Consider the following 22,550-nt stretch of genomic DNA (forward strand, 5'->3'; position numbering starts at 1 on the left):
AGAGTTCAGGGGAGATATTGCTGAGTGGGTGGGGAGTAGTCTGATTCAAATTCAGTTCACTGGAGGGGAAAAAAGTCTGAAGAGATGAGAATGGTTGAAGCATGGCAGTAGGGCTCAGGAGCCAGGGCAGGCACACTCTGTGGGGAAAGGCTGGTGCTGGTCTTGGCACACAGTGAAGGGAGGCTTTGTATTTTCATTTCCTTTTTGTGCAGAAGCTGCTGCACCAGGAATTTCATTGGAAAGTCAGCCTCATCAAACAGGGCAGGAGAAGAGAGAGTCCCCACTTGCTGAGGGAAGTCCAGCAGGGTTGATGTTTCTGAAGCCATGGGATTTTTTTATCCTCCAGCCATACTGTGACATCTGCACTGAAAGGCTTTTATATGTGGGCTGAGTATGGAAGCTGCAGTTGTTGGAAGCCAGGGATTTCAGCAGAGGGAGGTAAAATACACAGAGAGGGTGCACATAGAGTGTTGCTCCTTCAGTGGTTAATTCAGGAATAGCTGTTAAACCTTGCTTGAGAAGCAGCCTCCAGACTCTGCCTTTCTCCTCAGCTCATTTTCCTGGATGCTGGGATGGTGATCTGAGTGTGGAGCAGAGTTCATTACCTGGATAAACCAGAGGGAGGAAAAAGCTGCCTGTATTCAAACAGCCTCCGTCTGTATCACTGCAGCAACTGACTTGACAGCCTGATGGATTGAGGGAATGCGTGGGATGTGCTGGAAAAGTTTGATTTTTCAATTTCATCTATCCCTTCCCTGGGCTGCTAGCTGTCAGTCAAGCACTACAGGAGCAAATCTTTCCTGATACAGCTCTTCTCCAGCTTGTTTGCTATGGAACACCTTAGTTGTGGAGATAGGCAGTTGATTTCCTGTTGCTTTTCTGTCCCTTTCCCCAAGAGGTTCCCTCAGAGCTGCTTAAGATGGGTGTCCTGCCTGCACAGAGCCTTCCATGTCAGTGCTGCTGGTGTAGCCTCACTGGCAGCTGCATTTTTCAGCCAAACCCACAGCCCCTCAAGGGTGTGCCAGTGCTGATTAAACTTTCAGGAAAGGCTTCAGGACAGGTGCCAGCATGGACTTCAAGCTCTCCAGGACAGATCAGCTGCAGGACTGCTCTGGGGAGTTTCCCTCCCTTAAGATCCTTGTGGAGGACCTGGTTTGGGTCCTGTCTCTGGGAGTTTGGTTCAGTGAGGCCACAGAGATGGTGCTTTGCTCTAAGGCTCACAAATATATATCAGCAAATTATAGAGACTCAGGGCCTTTTCAGAACAGGAAGTGTGCAAAGCTCCATTTTAATGTAAAAAGTCAGGATTAATACTGCTCTTCACTGAACACTTGTGTACTTTATTACATCAGACCCCTGTGCTGGGGCTGTGTTCTGTCCCACTGTGGACCAGAAAGCTCTGAATCCCTGTCTGAGCTGATCCCTTCCAGCCCAAACCATTCCATAAATGATGAAGTGTCTTCTTCCCACCAGTACTGTGGAGTTTGCAGTTCTTTAGCCCATTCCCATCTGTCTTGTTCTGTGCTGTCAGTGAATTATTGGATGCTGATAAGGAGAGAGTTGTCTTTTCTTTTGGTAGCATTTAAATTAATTGATGGATCACTTACCCTCATTGCTCCTTCTTGGAAGCTGATGTGCTGAGATTGCTGCAAGCTGTGGAAGGTGTCCCTGCCCCTGGCAGGGGGTGGAATGAGAGGATCTTTAAGGCTCCTTCTAACCCAAACCATTCCATGATTCTGTGGTTCCTGGGGAGACAGACACAGGCTCTTCTGTTAGTATTACACAGCACATCTGTGTTTTCCAGGAAACTGGCAGGATGAAGTATGTGTAGCCTTTTGTTTAGAGCTTGGGAGACTTCAAAAATCTTGGTTTGTTTTTGTTTTTCTCCCAGGGCAGCTCTTTTAAAACAAACTCACACAGCTGTAAATGACCACATTCATAGCTCCAGGCAGTACCAAAGTGGGCAAGGAGCAACACCTGTGTGTAAGCTGCATACCCTGTGATTAGTCCAGAATAAATCACCAGAATGCAATGTAAAGGCAGGTTTGTTTAAGTTATGGGCAGGCTGGGATGTTTCCCTGAGCTGTTTGAGTCCTTTAGAAAGAGAAATAATGTTGTCAAACCGTTGGCTGTGTTGCTTGTGACACTCCTCAGAGATTATCATTTCACTGATGTTAATGTGGTCTGAGCTCTGTCTCATTCTAAACTGCTTTACAAGTAAAGCATGGGAAAGCCAGAGCATTGTTTGGCTTAGGGATTTATCCTGCTTTTTATTTAATCATCCCGTTGCCAGTTGCAGTTCTGAGAGTTGCTCCTGATTCTGAGTGATTTGAAGTGTGGAGCCTATGAGCAGAGTTGACTGAAGATCTTTGTGTTTGAACAGCAAGGGAAAAGGGGTCCTGGGCTCTGCCAGAGTTTTATTTGCACCTTGAGGACAAACAGCTCCAGTTTTGTTGTCACAAATCCTGCAGCACTGGTGTTTAGAAGAGTCATTGGTGGAAGAAGGGGATAAAACAGCTTGTCAGCTCCTGGAGATAGAAAATAAATCAGCTGAGCTGAAACAAAAAGGTTGTTCATCCTGAATCCTGCAGTGCTGATGGTAAAACACATTTCTGTCACTTAATACATCTTTTTGGGGAAGCAGAGGTGGAATTTAGTGGTATGATATGCCTTTCTCCCAGGGTTTCTTGCATGTCTGGGTTTTGGGAGAGGGTGTCATAATTCACTGAGTGATTTGGACTGGGAAAACTTACTGTGGCCATTAGTCTGGGGTTTGATGTGGGGTGGAAATCTGATTGCAGTAGGGGAAAGCTCACTGCATTCCAAGGGGACTGGTCACTTCTCTGCTTTTGCTTTGCAGCCCTCCCTGCTGGACCGTAACCAGTGGAGCCTGGCATTTGTGGCACCCCTCAGTCACTTCCTAAACCGGTGTTTTCTTTTCCTGGTGCAGGGCCTATGCAGAGGACTCTGTCAGACACGGCCCGAGGGCAGAGCCAGGGGAGAAGATGAAGCAGGAGGAGGAGGAGGAGAGCAGCAGCAGCAGTGAGGGCAGGAGGGCAGTGGCCTCGGGCGATGAGGAGGCGCCGGCCGAAGGGAAGAAGAAGAAACGCTCGGGGTTCAGGGACCGCAAGGTACCAAACTTGCAAGGGGAAAACTTGCTCTGTACCTGCCTGTGTTTGCTAAGGGACCTCACTCTTTTGGGAACCTGCTTTCTCAGCGTGTAGCCATGAGTTTCTGCAGGTTGAAATTTGTGTGCTTGGAAAGCACAGTACACTGATCTCTGAAATGGAGACCTCTTTTCCCACCTCCACTTACATGTCCAAGGTAATCAGGGCTCCTGCACTGATGGCTGTTAGGATGGTGCATGCAAAGCAGGGAATTGTTGCCAGAGCTTTTAAACCATTCAGCCTGTGTGCCTCTGGGTCCATCCAGTGCGAGCAGGAAGAAGTAGAGGGTGAATATGAAAGGAAGGGTTGTAGGAAAGGTGTGCTTTAATTCTTCGTTTCATTATTCTGTGCAAATGTACTTGTTGAAATACAGGCTCAGTCCCCCTTCTTGGTTAGTCCTGGCTCTCTCTTGATGCTTCTGGCTATTTCATTTTCAAGAGGAGGAAAACTTGAGTAATAAACTCTCTTGTTGTTTTGTGACCTGCCTTCACTCTTGGGGAGTTCCAGGAGCTTTGAGCACCTCAGAACTGGCAACTGGTTTGGCACTGTCTGAAACCACTGTTATTAAAGGATGTGTAATTTGATCTGGCAGAGTCCTCTAACTGGGAGCTGGCAGACAGCAGTATTTTATTTTTTAAGCCCATCTGGATGTCAGTTTTATAGGGCAGTGTTGGATGATGTAATATCTTTGCAGCACCAAAGACGAGAAAGGAGTTGTGAAGAGCATCTACTCCCATTTTGTTATGACTTGCTTCTGATACTTATTTTTAAGCCTGTATTCTGGAGATTGCATCTCATTAGCTGTTAAATTGTGGGTAGTCATATAGAGTGGCTTAACAGCTTCTCATGAAAAATTAAGAGCTGTTTCCTTTAGAGCTGCTGAATCATTTTGGTTCCTGGTCAGAAAAGATTACACAACTTGAGATTTCAAGTGTTTCGTGGTATTTGGGGCTCCAGACTCTCTCCTGGTGTGACTGTTGGTGGCAGCTCGGTGAAGTTATATAGTGAGATATTCAGAATTGTCCAGGAATGTGGGTTCTTGCTCATTTTCATGTCAGGTGCTCTGACAACTTCAGCTCTTGCCAGTACCACTCAAGAAAAGCAGGTTATTGCTTTTTTCCAGTGTTAGCAGATGGAGGCAGGTTGCAAAGAGCAAACCACAGTCCACCTCCACCCACACTCTTACTTTTGAATACAGTGAGTGCAAAGATTGATTTTTGTGTGACGTGGCTGCTGCTGGGGCAGCCTCAGGAAGTTTTCTACATGCAAGGACTATTGTTCCAGTTGTTGGAGATGTGCTGACCAGCTCCTTCCTTCCCAAACTAGGCAGGGAGGAATATGACCATGATTTCCAAATGAGACACAAGCCAGCTGTGCCCAAAAGATGGGAGCACTGTGTGGCCTGGATCCCTTCCCATCCCAGAGTGCCTTCTCCAACAGCAGGAGCAGCAATTTCCCTGGGGACAGCCCTCACCATCTTTGTGCCAACACAAGCCTTTTCTCTGCAGCCTCCAGACAGAACGTGCCTTGTGTGGCCTGAATGCCAATGTTGCAAACGCTCCTTTAAAGGCAGGATGTGCCAGGTATTGTCCCGGTGCCTGCTCGGTGTTTGGTCAGCAGCTGCTGCAGTGAGTCACCCCGAGCTGTGCCAATGTGGCCAGCTCGGATGTCAGGGCAAGGTGTGCCCTGCTCCTGACTCACATCAGGGCTGCTCCCCGGATGTGCTGCTCCCCTGACTGTGCAGCACCCCGGGGATTCGTGACTCCTCTGTCTGTTTGAGAAAACCCCAACAAAGCAGCACCCACAGTACAAACTCTTCCCAGCTCTTCCCATAATTAATTGAAAATAGCGTGGGATTTTCCTTGTGAAAAAATTAAGCCTAATTGGAAGTGTTTAACACTTGTTTGTTATCCTAATGTTGCTTTTAATGAAGGTGATGATTAGTGGTGAAACAGTAAATTAAGTTTGACATTGCTGTTTTAGATAGTGATCCAGTGAGAGGGGGAAGCTGAGATATAAAGAACATAAAGCACTCTCAGGTGTTGGGATTATGTGGATGCTTCCCAGGCAATGTTGTCTGTGCAGTAGGGCAGAAAAGAAAAAAAGATTACTTGAGTGCCTCAATATAGTTTGAAGGCTAATGAGCTGTAATACAGGATGGGGGCGGGCTGATGTGTTAATTAACTTGCTAAAAGTGTTTGCATGCAGCACTAGGGCTGACTTATCAAGATGTACTGGCAGTGTTTGGGTCCTGCAGGTATCTTGCCTTGGGATGTTCCTCGTGCTGAGCCTTCATTTGGGTGTGTGTCACAGGGGGAAGCACAAAGAAAATGAGTCCTAATTAATTTCCCCTGTAAAGATGTGTGCTGCTGCATAGTCAGGGAGGCCCTGGTGGTGCTCTGTGCCTTGAGATGTTAATTTAGAGCTTTATTTTCATGTCAGCATAGGATTTAGGTTTTTTTTTCTTTTAACCTGAGGCTTAGCATAAACATTGACAGTCTCAACAGCACCTTCACTCTTGTAGAGCAGCAGGGATTACTTACTTGTCTTTCTCCTCCAGTACATGCTCTACTAATAAATGCAAAAAAGAGATTTTTCCCTTTGGGTCATATCAACTTTCTCAAGGTGCCTGATTACCTGAGGCTGCATTTCTGGAGGCAGGAGGAGAATTTTGACTGTTCTTCCTTGCATCAAGGACTGGTTTGTACTAGGGAAAGGTGAGAGGTCAGGAGAGGAGACACTTGCCTGGCATAAATTTCAGTCCAGGTGGCTTTGAAGCAGTGCAAAGACCCCTCCCAAATGGTCTGTACCCAAAGACATGGGCTCCTAACTCCACATTTGTTTTGGGGGACCAGGCACCCTTGTTAGCACCCACTTGATGTTCAGCACAGGCACAAATAAATGAGGTTTTCCCCATTTGCAGCATCTTGGCTGCTCCCTTCTTGACCTGGCTTCGTGTTGCACCCAGCCTTGCAGCCAGAGGGATGGGCTGCAGCATTTGTCAGTTTTTGCCAGCTGATTAGCTCATTACGAAGAATGATGTAATTGCGGGTTCAGCTGCAGGCAAAGGGGAAGGAGTGTGGCTGCATTTGTTCCCTTCTTGTAGGGAAGCTTGTGGAAGAAGTGAGATTTCAGTTGTGATGAAAGCAGCCTGTGAGATGCTAAACAACAGTTTAGATTCTACTCTGTTGGTCCACATTGTGCATTTTTGTGCTGTAAGATGAGACAGGAGATGTGGTTTTGAGCCCATGTTGTTAGTAAGCTGTTGTTGTTGTGCAAGTAATACTCTAAATATTCCAAACATGAGGAGAAAAGCACCTGAAAGCATCAAGCCTGAGAGCAGCATCTTGGCAGGGGATTAAAATAGATGTGGAGGGAAGAGCCATTGTGGATATGGAGTCAAGTGGGGTAAAATGAAACATGGTTTTAGTGGCACAATGTCAGGACTCTGTCTCTGGTGCAGCAGTGGGGCTGTTGGGTTGTGCCCAGCTGGGTTGAGGGAAAGCCTTGCAAGAAACTTTACCACAGGCTTGGAAGATTTGGTTAATGAGGTTTTTCAGCTAGAAATCAGGCAGTGCTGAAGGGTTGCCATGGATGGAGGGAGCTGGTCTGTGGTGTCTGCTCTTGGCTCCAGTCTGGGGTTTCATACTGCCCTTGTTTTATTTGCCTTCCTTGAAGGTAAAAATACTGAGCTGTTTCTGGCTGATTAAGCTGGGTGGGGTGTCATTCATGAGATCAGGCAGGAGTGAGATATGGCCTGCACCCACAAGTGGAGAGATCCCTTTGGCATAAGGAGCTGCCTCCTGCCAGGGGGGAGCAGTAGACAAAGCCAGAAAGAGGTGGAAAAGTGGGTGTCATCTTTTACTTGGAGCTTGGCTATAAAGCAATTTTCCTCATTCCAATGCCCTTAGCTGTGCAGAACCTTGTGGACTGAAGCAATAAAAGTGGGATTAGGTTTGTTGATTAGAGGTGCAAAGGCCCTAGGGAAAAAAACCACTTTCTCCTGCAGTGGTTGATGCAAGGACATGTGGATTCTGGAAGAGCTGTGGTGATGCAGAGAGGAGTGGGGAGAACTTTAGGTGTTGTCATTCCAGGGAATGTCATCTGGGGCAAATAAAGAGGGAGGCTTTGCTTTACCAAGGCCTGGCTTGGGGGATTTGAAACATTAGGGTTTTTTTTATCCTAGAAGTAAGAAAAACTAGAGAGGGTGTTTTCTGTGTGATAAACATCAGGCTGAGGAAGTTGTTCAGGAATTTAAGGACAAGGCTGAGCCAGGACCAAAGCCAGGAATGATCTACAGCTGCCTTGGCAGTACCCTTGATCTTGCCTGTTCTCTTGCAGCACATCTTTGGAGGGGATTTTTTCCTCCTGTGGCTCTTGGCCAGCTGCAGGTTTCAAGTGCATTATGGACTGTTAAACACAGCATATAAGGCAGGAATGAAGAGCTGAAGTAAGGAGGAAAGTTTTCTGTGCTATACATGATGGAGTGTAGGTGTGTGTGCCTTTTTCCACCCTTGTGGCCTTGTGCTGGGATTTTGTTTAGAAAAGCTGTCGTTGTCTTTGATTAATTCCAGCTGTTTGAGGGGAAACTGCTTCTAGGTACCAAAAAAAAAAAAAAATCACTGCTGGCAGAGTTAGGAAGAAGCAGATTGGTGGGGAGGACTGAGTTTCTGGGGAATTCTGCCAATGTGATAGAAAAGAGGAAAAAATGAGCTTGGGTGACTGAGCAACCAGCTGCGGCTCCAAGTGATTTTTTCCAAGACTCTGCTTGAAAGTAAAGGTTTCTCCCAGCCTTCCAAGACTTTTTACTTCATATATTAATCACAAATCAAACCCTTCAGCACTGTGGTTAAGATGTTGGGCTGCTTTAGATTCACAAATGTGATGCCAGTGTGTTTTCTTATCCTCATCTTTTTAAAGCACCTTCAGGGATTTTGTGAATTTGTTTTTCTTCTGCGACCATGAAGAGTCTAAATTTATTCATAATAAATTTAGTGTTTGTTCTTCATCCTGGGACATCAGCAGCTGATATGGCCAGTTTTCCTGGATATTTAAAGGGTCTTTGAAAGGAGTAATGCCAAAAGAGTCCAGAGTTGTGTTTCTGCATGCAACTTGTCCTGTGGCAAATCTCTTTGAGGACTGACAGTCAGCGTGGGGCAGGGACAGTGCACATCTAATGCTGGCTGAATTTCATTTCAGGTGATGGAATATGAGAACAGGATCAGAGCCTACTCCACACCAGACAAAATCTTCAGGTACTTTGCCACGCTGAAGGTGATCAACGAGCACGGCGAGTCCGAGGTGTTCATGACCCCGCAGGACTTTGTGAGATCCATCACCCCCAACGAGAAGCAGCCAGAGAGTGAGTGCTGCAGGGGAGCTGCTGTGGAGAGCTGGCACTCCCCAGGCTCTGCTCACCTGCTCTGTAAACTTCCCAGCTCTGATTGCCAGGGCTAGGAAACATCTCCTGAAGGTCTCCTGCTCCAAGCCCAAAATTAGCCTGAGTCCTTTCATGTTTCCCAAAATGCTGTTGCAGTGTAGCAGAGCTGGCTGGTGTGAGCCCTGAAGAGCAGATGGGATGCCTTTCTCCTATATTTAATAGGGAAATATTACCTTGAACTGAAACACTTTCCAAACCTACAAAAGGAGGTTGCTTTGGCAAGGAAAACATCAGCAATAAAGGCTGGACTTGGTGATCTTAGGGGTCTTTTCCAACCTAAATGGTTCCAAAGGGGTTGAGGCAGCCCCATGTGGTGCTGCTGGTCAGGGTAGGGCTCATCTCTGCCATCTTCAAATTCCCTGTGGGTTGCAGACAAACACTTGTGGTACCTGGGGAGGTTTTGGCAATCAAAAAGTGGGAGAGAGACACCTTGCTCTTGTCTGGAAAGGTGTGTCCTTAATATTTGGTGTTGATTGTGTAGCAGGAGGCTTTTGTCTGCATTTTAGAGATTTTTGTCTCCATTTAGAGATTCATGTTTGGGGTCTCCATTTAGAGATTCATGTTGGGGTCTCCATTTAGAGATTCATGTTTGGGGTCTCCATTTAGAGATTCATGTTTGGGGTGAGATGTGGGTGATCATGTTTTTTGATCTCCCACATTGTATCTCAAAGAATGGAACAGGTTTTTGTCAAATTAAAACTTCCCTTGTCTCTGCAGACATTTATGAAGAACTGCAGTCCCCAAATGTTAAATATTTGAGTGTGGGGTTTATGTCCAAATTGTGAAACTGTTTTGATATCTTAGATGACAGCTGCTAATTAAATACTGTGTACCCTTGTGCTTAGAAAATAACAATATGAAGTGTGTGCAGGAGGGAGGAAAAAATAACCCTGGCATTAGTGTTTAAAGCATGAAGGTGAATTGATATTTAGGTTTCCATCCTAAATTTCCATTTTCCCTGGAAATGGCTGTAGTTTCCATGTGAATTCATGGCTGTAGGTTACCATCTTGTCTGTCTCAAACTCCTTGAATTGGTTATTAGAAAAGCAGTAGCACCTGTCTGGGAGCTTAAAACTTGAAAACATCCTGTGTTTCTTTCAGCACATCTGATTCTTCTTTTAGTTCTTCCACGTGCTTGGTGCATTTTAGGGTGTGTACAGCAAATAGGAGCAAGAATGCTGAGCAAACACCTCCCTCAGAGACAAGCAGAGGTGACTAATGGGAAATAATTAATTCATCAGTCTTAGCCACTCACTTCCCATTGCATTCCCTTTGTTGTCCTGGCTGTTGATGTTGTCCCCATGGTGCCTGCAAATGCTGCCAGTGAGTGACACACAGCAGCTTGGGAGGGAAGAAAGTGGATTTAGGTGTTTCTAGCAAGTGGAATGGGATGGGAGCTGAGCTTGGGCAGGGCAGGAAGGGAGGCATCTTGGATTTTGTTGAGTTGAAAAATCTGTCTTCAGAACACTTAAGGAAATTTTGTGGATTTGCTTCTAGATGGAGCTGCTCTATGTGGTTGTTCCTTACCAGCTCTGTACATCATCACAATCACAGTAAATGGGTTTTTTTAACACATAATGAACAGTAGAAGAGTAAAACACTTATTGCTACAATAAAGTCAAACCAGCCATAACCTTGTTCTGAAATGTTTTTAAAGCTGGTAGTAAAAAATAAAAGGAAGATAGGTCTGGTTTTCAGACCAGAAATTGAAAACAAAGAGTGCTACCTGCTGGCCAGATGAGTTCTGTACTTCACACCCTGCTGGTGCTTTTGACTCACAGGGTAATTTAGGTTCCAGGTTAGCTGCTTTCATCCTGAGTCACAGCCTGGGTGTGCCCTGCACTGGGGCTGGAGCATCCTCCTTCATCCCAGGCCTTTCCTTGGGCTTGGTGCAGCCTGGTGAGTTCCTGGGTGGAGGTAATCCCTCAGTGTGCTCAAGCTGCAGCTCATCATTTCAGGGAGTAACTTCTTGTAGAAGCCTCTGCTGTTTTATGGAGAGAAAACACTGAGGAGTAGAAGTGATCTGGAGTAACGAGGTGCCTCAGTCCCTGTTGTATTTATTTTTAAACTGCTCATCCTCTGTGAAGGTATTGTGTGCCTGATTCATTTTTATGGATTTAGGGGAAAGTTTGATTTATTGTCAATAAAGTGTCAGCTTAATTCTGGCCTGTGTTTTGCTAGCTTGGGGAAAATGAATGCCAATCCCTCAGCTCCTGCAGATTGCTTTCTCTGCTTCACTCAAACTTCCTGCCACAGCATTCCCAAGCAGGCAAGCTGTGCTTAAGTAATGACATGAGCTTGCTGAGCTTGGAATGGTTTGTCAGAAGAAGCCAAAGAATGGCATTAAACTTGAAAGCTGCTTTAAAAAAAAAAAATTCCTTTCTGTGCTATCTGGAAAGTTCAAGTGCCAGGAGAGGCGTGGGTGGTGATTTCTGCTCCCTGCAGTCTTGTATTATTTTTACTTCTCTTATGTCCTCTCATACCTGAGAGGTTAAATTTGCTCCAAGAGTGGATGGGAAGGGATGGCTGTTTCCTGCCTGGTGCTTCCTTGGAACCCCAGTCCCAAGCCAGCTGAAAATAAGGTGAAAATTCTCTGTGTCTGGTGGGAAGTGCAAGGATTCCCTCCATTTCCCCAGGTTTATCTGGGCCATTCTGCACTGATCATTTTCCTGAGGAAAGTGAGTATTTTGGAGCATCCTGGGCTCAGAAGGAGCTGTGTCATGCTCAGCTTTCCTATGGCCTTTGCAATAAGGACTGAAAGAAGTAAAAAATATTTCTTCTCTCTCATCCCAGCATGTTGTAATGAAAGCAGGTTCTTCCCAAACCAATCCTGTATTAACCTGGCTGGTTATCCCAGACTCCTGCCAGAAGAAAGATGCATTTGAGCTTCACCACCTAATGAGCAGCAAGTGAAATATCTGAACTCTTGGAAGGTGTTTTGGTTGGGTGTTTGTTTTGTTGGAGTGCCAGAGACCCCAGAGATGCTGCTGAAGGCCAGGCAGAAGCAGCAGCTGTGTCTCTGTGAGGGGATGGTGGCAGAGGCAGAGTGTGCAGCTTGCTTCTCCTGGTAGAAAATGTTTGTTTTCCATGTCTGAGCTGCATGGGGAGCTGAGCACGAGCTGGCCTCTGGGGTGGTACAGTGCATGAGTGATTATTTGTAATTTTGATTAAAGTTTATGAGATCTGGATCTGATCTCCTGTACAAGCATCAGCCAGGAGCTGACAAGCACTCATGTAATGAGGAGGGGAGAACTCCCTGGGCTGGTACAGATCCCTAAAGTTGTACAAAGTGGTCAGCTGGGATATTTAAGACCTAGAAGGAAGCCAGAGATTTTGGGATTCCAGTCCTGGGATTTCACTCTCTGCTCTTCCCTGGTATATCTGCTGAAGAGCTCTTTGGAGCAAGGGTGTGAGTGAGAGGTGAATCCATTTGTCTCCTGACCAAGGTGGGGCTCTTTTTCTGTGGAAATACACAATGCCTGGGCAAGAATCGTCTTTGTGCCTGTCAGGCCTGATATGAGAGCCCAGGAAAAGAGCCAAGAAGGAGCAAGAGATGCATTTACCTGTATGTGCTGAAAGTCCCACAAAGGAGGCTTCCATAGAGTGCCAGGTGTGGCTGAGCAGGTGAGTTAGGAGTGCATGTCTCACAGGGAAGCTGCCGTGTTGGAGCAGGAGCAGAGAGATGAGAACCAAGTCCCTTGATCCTTCCTTCCTGGAGCAAAGCAGGCCTGGCATTGAAGCTGAGCACGAGGCTGTTGTCCCCTGAGGCAGCTCATTGTTTGCTTGCAGATTCCATTTTAGATTCAGAGGGGAAATACTCTGAATACAACAATCAGATGCTGGATTACAGCTCTGGAGGGGAAAGCTTGCTCCAGCATTTTCTCCTGCCATAATGTGGCATATCACAAGCACAGTTAGCAGCTTTTCAGTCTTCATAATTAGCCCTTTTATTCATCTGCTGGCAATAAAGGAGTCCATGGTATATATTAAGCAGTAGGGGGAAAAAAAGCAGATCATGAGTGAATGTTACCCAAATAATGTGAAAAATCTGACAAGGATATCAAGACTTGGAAGGAATTGAAAAGGTTTTTCCATCAGTGGGAAGCTGCTGGTGTCCCAGAGGAAATCATGGTGGTTTCTAATTGATCTCAACTGTGTTCTTGGTGTAATATAATTGTCCTTCTCCTGGAAGCTCCTTTTTAAAATGTTTTTTAGAACTGCAGTCTATAACCTACTGCCTATGGATTTATTTTTACAAGATAACATGAAGAGCTTAGTAATTGACTGCATATTTATCAAGTGTGGTAATTAGCTGGCTTTGAGAAAATCCATGGAAAGTATGTTTTTGTTAATCAATAGGAATATAATAAGCATTTGATTTTAGATTTGGCTATTGCTGAACAAGAGCAGGAACAAGTTATTCTGTGTTTTTTCCTTAACATAATTCATTCCTTCTCCATGAAAATTCATTCCTTTTCTCCAAATTGAGAGAAGTAAATGCAGCGAGTATGGTTCTGCTGTTGAACACCACCTTCTCCCCATTGTGGCAGGCAGTGAGTGTTAAGTAATTTTTGCTTTATATTGAATCAGTTTTATTTTTAGAGTGCTGTGAAAGTACCATCACATGAATAAAAGTGGCAGCCTATATCCCTGGTATTGGTGAGTAAATGGTGTCAGTCTACTCTGAAATAACATTTCTAGTGGTGCTTAGATACTCCATGGCAGTGCTGCTGTTTATTTGGGGCTCCTGGTAGGTGCCATCGGAATTTGCAGGAGTCATAAACAGGGGTGGTTAAACATTCCAGGAGAGCTGGCTGGGAAATCATTGCAGGTCCCTGAAATGCTGCTGGCAGTGAGGGGCTGGTGCAGAGCCCTTGGCTGCAGGGGCAGAAGGGATGTGTAGGGAAAGGTGAGGGGTTGTGCAGGGTCTCAGGTAAGTATAAGTGTATTCTGGGGCAGATCATGGGGGAAACTGGGTTTGCTCAAGAGAAGCTCTGGGTGATCACTGCAATCCAGACTGGCCATGTGTGTGTCCCAGGAAAGCTTGAGGCAGCCAGGTATCTTCCTGAAATGACTCCTGGCTTTCATTGCTGCCTCTCTTGAGGAAATCCTTTCAGCCACTTCTGAGAGAATGCTTTTTCAGCTCCTGCCCCTCAATGAAAGGTGGAAAAGCTCTTTTTTCCTGGTTCAGCATGCCTATTAGCCTGTGTTCCTGCAGCTCAGCAACAATAGCTCAGCCAGGGGCTGTTTGTGTTGGGAGTGTGGCACTGAGACCATCCTGTGGTGGCTCTAACACCACTCTGCCTTTTGACAAGCAGAGGTGCAATAACTGCCATTCTTCCCTTCCCTCTCCTCTGGGATTGTCCTCATCCATGCAGAGTTCCCATTGGCTCACCAGCCCACACAAATGCTGAATTCCTATTGCACCTTCTTGGGGCTTTTATCTAATTTAAAGAAAGACCCCAGGCATCAGGTAACAGACCCTCTTTGTTGGTTTCCTTTTGTCAGGTTTAAAGGCTTGTGGAAAAACAGGCAGCTAAGTGCTTAAAAAAGAAAATAAAGCTGTCCTGGGAAAAGGAAAATGTATAGAGTAAAAGTGTATGAATTAAACAAAAATGCCTCTTTCAGCTTTTGAATTGGCTTCTTCTCTCAGGACCAATTTCACAGAGGAATTTGAGTGTGCAGCTTAATTAATGCAGCAGAGGAGAGGGGGCATTGTTGTGCATGGCTGGGAGGGTGACCATGTCAAACACTGGGGGGACCAATGTGCTTGTGTGTGCAGTACAATTGTGGAATCATCTGGGTTGGAAAAGATTTTGAGATTGAGGTCAACCATTGGCCCAGCACTGTCAAGGCCATGACTAAATCATGTCCCCAAGTGCCACATCTGCATGGCTTTTGAATCCCTCCAGGGCTGGTGACATCACCACTGTCCCGGGCAGCCTGTGCCAGTGCCTGACATCCTTTTGGTGAAGGAATTTTTCCTAATACCCAACCTAAACCTCCCCTGGCCCAGCCTGAGGCCCTTTCCCCTTGTCCTGTCCCTGTTCCCTGGAGCACAGCCCGACCCCCCTGGCTGTCCCCTCCTGGCAGGAGCTGTGCAGAGCCACAAGGGCCCCTGAGCCTCCTTTGCTCCAGGCTGAGCCCCTGCCCAGCTCCCTCAGCCCCTCCTGGGGCTCCATTCCCTGCCCTGGCCATGCTCCAGCCCCTGCAGGTCCTTCCTGCATTGGGGAGCTGGACACAGCCCTGGATGTGCCTGAGCAGGGGCACAGTGACAGTGCCACACCCCTGCTGGGACAGCCCAGGAGCCATTGTTTCCACATTTATTTATTCAATGAATATTTATAGTTATTTAGAAACAAATGGCATTTATATATATAAAATTATATTATCAGCTCATCTTTTCTTGCTGTTCTCTACACAATTGTCTGTGACAGTGTTCACAGGGGTTCTTGAATTGGGGAAGGGATGAGGGTCTGACTCCATGCTACAGAAGGCTTGATTTATTATTTTATGATAAATATTACATTAAAACTATACTAAAAGAATAGAAGAAAAGGTTTCATCAGAAGGCTAGCTAAGAATAGAATAGAAAACAATGATAACAAAGGCTTGTGGCTCGGACAGAGAGTGATTGGCCATTAGCTAGAAACAACTCTGTGAGACCAATCACAGATGCACCTGTTGCATTTCACAGCAGCAGATAATCAATGTTTACATTTTGTTCCTGAGGCCTCTCAACTTCTCAAGAGGAAAAATGCTAAGGAAAGGATTTTTCATAAAAGTTGTCTGCGACAATCATCCATTCATTTTGGCTCTCTGTTGAAACCTCTGTGCTTTCCCAGTGTCCTGTTGCAGGAGGTGCCATTAGGACATACTTTCACTTGCTATTTTTAACCCCTGTCCCTTTTTTGGCTTTCCATGAGTACATGTGTAATGTCAGGCTGTCAGGGATCTGCCTTTCAGCAGCATTTCCTGGCATAGGAAAAGGAGGTGTCCCTGAGAAATTTTTATTATGACTTTATTATGTCACATGGACATAAGCTCAGCTTAAGTCACCATGCAGATGGATGGTCAGGGTGAGCTCTGACCACATAAAGTGTCTGTAATGAAATAACCACATTTATCAGACAAATCCTACCTCTAAATGCACTAATACTTACTGCATTTATACCCACAGCTTGGAGAAGGACACAATTCAGAAGATTGAAGTCTGAAAAAGTGTATGAATATGCAATTTGCATTGTTATCAGGCCCACAAAATACTGAGAAGGTGCTTTCTGGCTGGAATTGTCACAAGTGCAGAAAGCCCTGTGACAATTGCCTTGACCTTTGAAATTGGTGGCAGAGGAGTTGGAGCTGCTTTGGGTCACCCTGGAGCAATGAATAATTCCATTTTCTGCACAATGCTGTGAAACTTTCCAGCAGGCAGGAAGGGTTTCATTATCCTCCTTCAAAAGCAGGTGACACAGCAGGCATGGGGAAGGCTTTCTTTTGGTTTTTCCATTTTATTTTCTAATTAAAATTGAAATGAGAATGTGCTAATTACCATAAACAGTGGCAGAAGATGCACGGGACATCGCTCTGCGGAGCTTTCATTTCTCCGAGCACCAAAAATCAGCCTCTGCTCTCCTGAGTTTTACTGGAAATGCTCAACTTGAGTTCTGCTTAATCTCTTCTCAGGATGCACCTCCCTCACTTTGGATTGCAAAGCTTAGACAATTAATCTTCCTGAATTTTTTTGTCATCTTGCTTATACTTTCAGTCACTGGTGTTAGATGCAGCCTGCTGGGCTTTGTGCCTTAGCTCAGCTAAGGCTGGGATGTTCTTTTCCCCACTTCAACATAAATAAACATTTTGGGAAGGTATCAGAGACTTTATTGATATAAACAATCCCTCTCCTTGCCTTTCTCCAATCCAGCTAAATAACTTCACTTCTTACAAATGCATCTAAACTTATCTCCTTTAAACTCTATTTATTTTATACTCAGATATGAACAAGCTTTGGATTTGCTTGGGGACATGCCAATTAACTATGGGAGCAAGTATTTTTTCCCCATTTGTGGGCCATTTGAAAGGTGTTATTAGGAGCACCAAGGGTCACAGGTGAAATGTTTGCCTGGTAATGGTGCAGGGATCTGCTTTGGGGAGGGTATTTCAGGTTCCTGAGAGGTGCTGATTGCTGAGCTCTTGCTGGCCCTGCTGTAGAAGAGGGTTTTCTTCTCTGATTTCATGAGTTTGTTGGCTTTTTGTGTTCAAAATACAAAGTACAAAATGTACAAAACCAAACCAAATTTTCCTCCTGTCCTTATGTTTCCTACACATGTTACTCAGACTGTGCATTTTACTTTCCAATCTTCTCAAACAGAAAACACAAGAAATATTTAATTCTATGCCATAAAAGCTTTCTTTTCTGTATTTTTTTTCTCTTGCAGACCTGGGCCTGGACCAGTTCATAGTGAAACGCTATGATGGGAAGGTGAGCACATTGCACTGCTAAATGTATTTTATTTAATGGCTTTTTTGACCTAGAATCCTTCAGTTATTACCTGTGTGAGGGTGGAAGTTAAATGAAGTGTGTCAAGTGTTCTCTTCTGAGCATTTTGGTTTTCAGTAGCATTGCAGTGCTTTTTCTGTAATGACAGAAAGATTGTTTCTCTAAAGGGGCCTTATTTTAATGTTTACAGACAAAATATTGCCACTCCTATGGGCTGGGAATAATAGGTTGTAATCACATTTCTTTGCTGCTTCTTTCTGACTGTGTGAGAGCCCCACAAGTTAAATCATTTCAGAGGAAACTCTCTGGACCTTTCCCTTCCAGTCTCATCTCCAGATTCCTGAAGGAAGGAGATCCTCTTGTGGTTTTTTTGTGTGTCTCACCCAGGTATTACCCCCTATTGAACAGCCTTTCTCTGTTCCCCCTTTGAGCCCAGGTTCTTCCTGCAGCACTGCACAACTGTTCTGGGTGTTTGTGAGAGGTAAAAATCTTAATTCTGATCTAGTTTTGTCTCCCTGTGAAAGAGGAGCCACGTAGCATCCCACTTGTTGTGGACAGCACAGACCTAATTATCCCCACTGGAAATCCCAGTGGGGTGGTAAAGGCAGCTCTGCCCCAGGACTGGCAGCTCAGATGGGCTCCTTGATGCAGATAACTGCAGGTTAGTTAATTTTCCATCACATCACACAATGGTCCTCCAGCTTTTAGCAGCATTTTCATCTGCACCATCTGAAAATGAAGCTTTCAAAGGGACATCAGCATCTCCCCCCCCCTTATTGCTGCAGGGTGCACCTGGCACAGTGTCAGGCATTTCCAGAAAGCTTCAACACTGGGGGAAAAAAAGAATTTAAAGCTTTATATAAGCCCAGTGTGGGCTGAACATGTTGAATTCCCTGGTTTGTGCTTAGCAGGCACAGGTAACAACAAGATGATCAAATACCTGGGGTCCCTGTATGAGCACTGGGCCAGTGTGTGGTTACCCAGGCAGCAGAGCAGGGCTTTGCTGCAAAACAGACAACAGGGAGGTGGATTTTGGCAGTTGGTTTTGATACATAAAGCTCCAAAGCGTGTCATGAACACCTGTTTTCTTTTCCCTCCTGCCACAAACGTGATGTCTGCTTTTTGGGATTAAAAAAACAACCCAGCCAAAGGAAGGATGTATATTCTTTGCAAAATACCCAGTGTTTCTCTCTGTGGTTTCATGACAGTCTGTTTTGCATTCACTCACTTTCATCATTTTATCTTGTCAAGCTATCACCCTCATCCCCTGGGCTTTACATAAACAGGATTTGTTTGTAGGGAAGCAGTGCTGAATCCCACACTGTTTGTGCTAATGGCTCTCCTGCTCCCGAGCACTCTGCAGGCAATTCCCAGCACTCTGGAGAAAAGATCCAAAGGCAAATCCTTTGAACTCAACTTTCTGTTCCTTTGCCCTCAGCACTCAGGGCTCTGACCTGTAGTAGACTGAAATAGCTTTTTATATTTTTATATAACTTAGAGATGTTGCTGCTGCACTTGGATGTGTCCATGCTGTGATTTGATTGCCTGAAAGTGAGGCAGCAGATTGAGGGGACTGCAGTGGCCTTTGCTTTATTATTATCTTCTCCTGGGACCTGATTTTTCCACAGCCTAATAACACCCTGGAAGCAGTGTACTCTGAAAATGAAGAAATAGAGGTTCTTGTTTGCTTGGCTGTCTGCTTAAAGACACTTTGGGACTGGCTACATCTGGCTGTGGCTATTAGGGCAGTGGTAATGTCCAGGTGAGAGATAATTTGAGGAGAGGATAAAATGAGCTGGCCGTGGCTCTCCCTTGGTAATGAAGGAAGCTGACAGTAGATTGATCTGACAGCAACTTCTTCTCATTTTGTTGCTTGCTTTGGATTCCAGTTTAAAAAAATAACGCTGCTTTTATCAGCCAAGCACAAGTGAGGGGCTGCAGAGCTGACCTCACACATTCTGAGTTTCACTTGCATAGTGATAAAACCCTTTTGCATCTCTCCCTCCATGCCTGATTCCAGCCACACATTCCTCTTGGATTATCAAAGCTGCCTCTGCTTGGAGGGGATTTGTCTTTGTGTGCAGGAGGAGCTGCTGAGCTCGGGCAGAAGGGGGAGAGGGTCATCCCTGTTCCCATAAGCATCCTTATGGATATTACACAGAGAAATGGGAATTGTGGTACTCAAAAGTAGGCCTGGTCCCTGGACAGTTCTTCTCCTTTTTTAAGGAAAAAGGAGTTTGTGAACTGTCAGACTAAGCAAGCTGTGCTGCTGCAAAGCACTGGCAATCCAGAGGCCAGATCCTGGCTGAAGAGTGGCAAGGAGGATTGATTTTAGTTCCAAGCAAAGTTCCAAACGTGGTGTCTGCATGCAAGCAGTGGTTTAGAAGGAGATGCAGTTAAAAGGTCTGTGCAGTTAGTTGCATTTTAATGACATATTCCAGGTCAGTGTTTGTAGCATCTGTGAGAATTTCAAGCATGTGTATTTGAGATCTAGATGCTGCAGCATTAGTGGGATGATGTATGAGCTGCTCCTTTCACAGAACCCATTTTATTTAGGCAAAGCTGCCATCAAAACAACAAATTGGCCATTGTGGGGTGATCAGGACTGATCTTGCCAAAGGATTTTGGGGAGTCATGTGCCTCTGTATTGTGCTTTTGTTGGGTTTCTGAGCCAGCTTGCTGTGCATGTGACTGAATGCCACAGTGAGAAGATAAAATCCACTTTTTTCCCTTCTTCCTGCCCCTCCTTCCTACTGGTAATTTACAGAGTTACTGGAGAGGGAGGTAGATGTTACTGCCTTTTTAATGGCAACAGTGCTCCTGTAACTTGAGCCTAAATGCTTTTTCTTCACTCCTGCAAGACCAAAAACCCTGGAGACACTCAGCCAGCACAAACCTTTGGTCAGATGTGTGTGCCAGCACAGGCTCATGCTTGTGTGTACAGGGAGGCAACCTGTGGCTCCATTTTTGTCTAAGAGTGGTGGTTTCTTCCCTTGGGAAGCAAGCTCAGCAAAGTAGGGGGAAAGAGGCATTGATTACTATTCATTCAGAGTAGAAAGAAGGTATTAATCAGCTTGCAGACATTTCATAGGGAGCCTGAGCAAAAGGCTGATGTGAGAACAGGCACACTCTCAGGGTGTGGAGGTGCCCAGACCATGATTGTCTGTCTGCTGTGTTTCCACTGTCTCTTCCCTCCTGCATTTGGCAGTGGGAAGGCAAATGCATTTTTAACCCATCTGTAGGAGAAATAGCTCATGTTTTAGTGATGAATATGCTCTCACTAAGTAGTAGAGATTTCTTAGCACATCCAACCTGGCATAAGCTTCATTAACGTTACGTAAGTTGTCGTGCAGAGTTTGTTAAAAATTTTCTTTTCTCGTGCTCTCTCTATTTTTTTGGCTTATGCATTAATGATTGACAAGCTTCATCTCTCAAAAAACCAAAGAAACAATGGTGCTCATGTTACTGCTCTGAATTGTGAGCTGCATGTCCACCCTGTCCCCAGCCTGGTGAGCCAGCGCGGGAGCTCCCAGGTGTCCCCCAGCACTGCAGCCTGGTGGAAAGGTGGAGGTGAGCTGCAGTGCTTCTGAAAGTCCTCTGGCCTATGTAGGAAATAAAAGCCCCATTTTAGATGGCTTATTAGTTTAATTAGGATACACTTGACTTGCTCCTTTTTCTCCTGTGGGGAGAATTCCTTGCTGCTGCTCAATAAGAGCAAGAGCCTTCGAGCTACCAGCAACAGCTTCCCCTCCTGCAGTAAGTAATTAGAGAGGCTTTCAGTGCCCTCTAATTAAATTTATGACTTAAGTATTTCCTGCCAGCATTTATGTTTACTTCTCTAGATGTTTGGGCATGCCATAAAGTAATGCCAGGCAAGGTGAAGGACAGGGAAAATACTTCAGATAGTGCCTCTAAGTGCCAGTAAAACATCTCTAAAATTCACTTGCACTGGGTAATGCAGGGTCATATCATGGACCAATGCAATGAGTATCTTCAGCTGCCCTGACCTGAAGGTGTGTGTCCATTAAAGAACACTTGCTGGGAGTCAGCTCAGCAGGCAGATTTCTTTCCAGATGATTTAAAGAGCATCTCAGGAGCAGAGAAGTTGAAAAAAGTACTTGAGGAAGATCCCCAGGGAGAAGACTGGAGGTAGATGCACCATCCTTTTCTGGTGGGTTGAAGGATCTTGCTCACAGGTTTGAAAGAATGGAGAGGAAAGGAGCCTTGATTTATTAGCTGGAATTTCTGAGATCCTTTGCTCTGTGGATGGGCTTTGCCTGGAGCATGATGCTCCCAGCAGAGTTTGATAAGCTGCCATGGACCCAAACTTGCAGCAAGTGAGACAAGCCTAAAATCCTGCTGTCATTGAGGAGCCAAACACTGGGTCAGAGCTCTGAGCTCCCTGGAGGTGTGAGTGCCTCTGAAACCTTAATTCCAAAGGATGCAACTCTAAATGTTGCCTTACCAAAAGCCAGTATCACAATCAGCAAAGAGCAGCATAAAGTGCAGGTGCACTTGGAGGACATTTGGTATGTTCTCCAGGTTCAATGCAATGAAAACAGGTGAGGAGTCCTCTAAATCCAATTGTGAGGGGTGTTGCCAGCATCTGTTGTGACAGAGTTTGAAATGAATGTGTCCCCAGTGTCCCCAGCTGGAGCTGGTGAGGCTGGGTTATGGTTTGCTTGGAGGCACCTTGAAGTGTTTGGCCATTCTGGTCCATAATCCATGGGAAATGTCACTGTCCAACTCCAGATTCCCTGCTTTTAAATTCCTGCACTCTCTGATCTCAGCACAGGTAGTATTTGCATAATAACCAGGAGGCACCTTCTTACATGGATAATAACCTTGCTCTGATCTGTATAACATTCCTCTGCCATCCCTGAAAGGGCTGTAAGGAAGTGCTGAGACAGAATCCTTGCCTGTGGCTTTGTGGAAGCAAGCAGAGATGCAGTTTATTGCAGACAACCAGCAAAGCTGAGCTGAGAAGGTTTTTATCTTCTTGGTTTCTTTGCTGACACCCTGTCCACCTTGGTTGGTTTCTTTGCTTGTTGGCTTTCCCCTCCCAGCCCAACTTGACCCTCCTGTCTGCTTCAGTTAGTTCTGAGTTTCTCTGTTTGCTGGGACCTGTGAGGGCACTAAAATGTGCAAATTCTTTTCTTGGTTTGTTTTTAATAAAACTGGATTTCATCAAAGAAAATTCTTAATTGCTTCTAACACAGTGCACAAACATCCCTGTGGGCACCTGGGCTGCTTTAGGTACAGAACAAGAGTCTTCCTTTCCTAACTCCTCTACCAAACATTTGTGGTGTATTTTGCCTTTGACAAAGCTCTGTGTGCTGTTATCTTTGTGTATCCCTAATTCTGCTGCTTGTTTCCACAGGGCTCCTACTAAAATCCTCTGGTTGTTCTTTGTCCTCTTGTGTTCTGGTTTCCAGGTCCCTGGCAG

General features: G+C 45.4%; 1 protein-coding gene across 2 annotated transcripts in view; it reads left to right on the forward strand.

Annotated features, from left to right (window-relative positions):
* MICU1 (mitochondrial calcium uptake 1) overlaps positions 1–22,550 on the forward strand; it is a 93,941-nt gene that overhangs the window by 17,013 nt on the left and 54,378 nt on the right. For both annotated transcript variants that reach the window (XM_064717141.1, XM_064717142.1), the window contains exons 4-6: positions 2,951–3,131; positions 8,367–8,529; positions 17,043–17,086. In XM_064717141.1, the coding sequence (XP_064573211.1) occupies positions 2,951–3,131; positions 8,367–8,529; positions 17,043–17,086 (388 nt within the window). The remainder of the gene's footprint in view (positions 1–2,950; positions 3,132–8,366; positions 8,530–17,042; positions 17,087–22,550) is intronic.

Source organism: Zonotrichia leucophrys, chromosome 6, assembly GCF_028769735.1.
Source record: "Zonotrichia leucophrys gambelii isolate GWCS_2022_RI chromosome 6, RI_Zleu_2.0, whole genome shotgun sequence".
Classification (NCBI taxonomy): Eukaryota; Metazoa; Chordata; class Aves; order Passeriformes; family Passerellidae; genus Zonotrichia; species Zonotrichia leucophrys.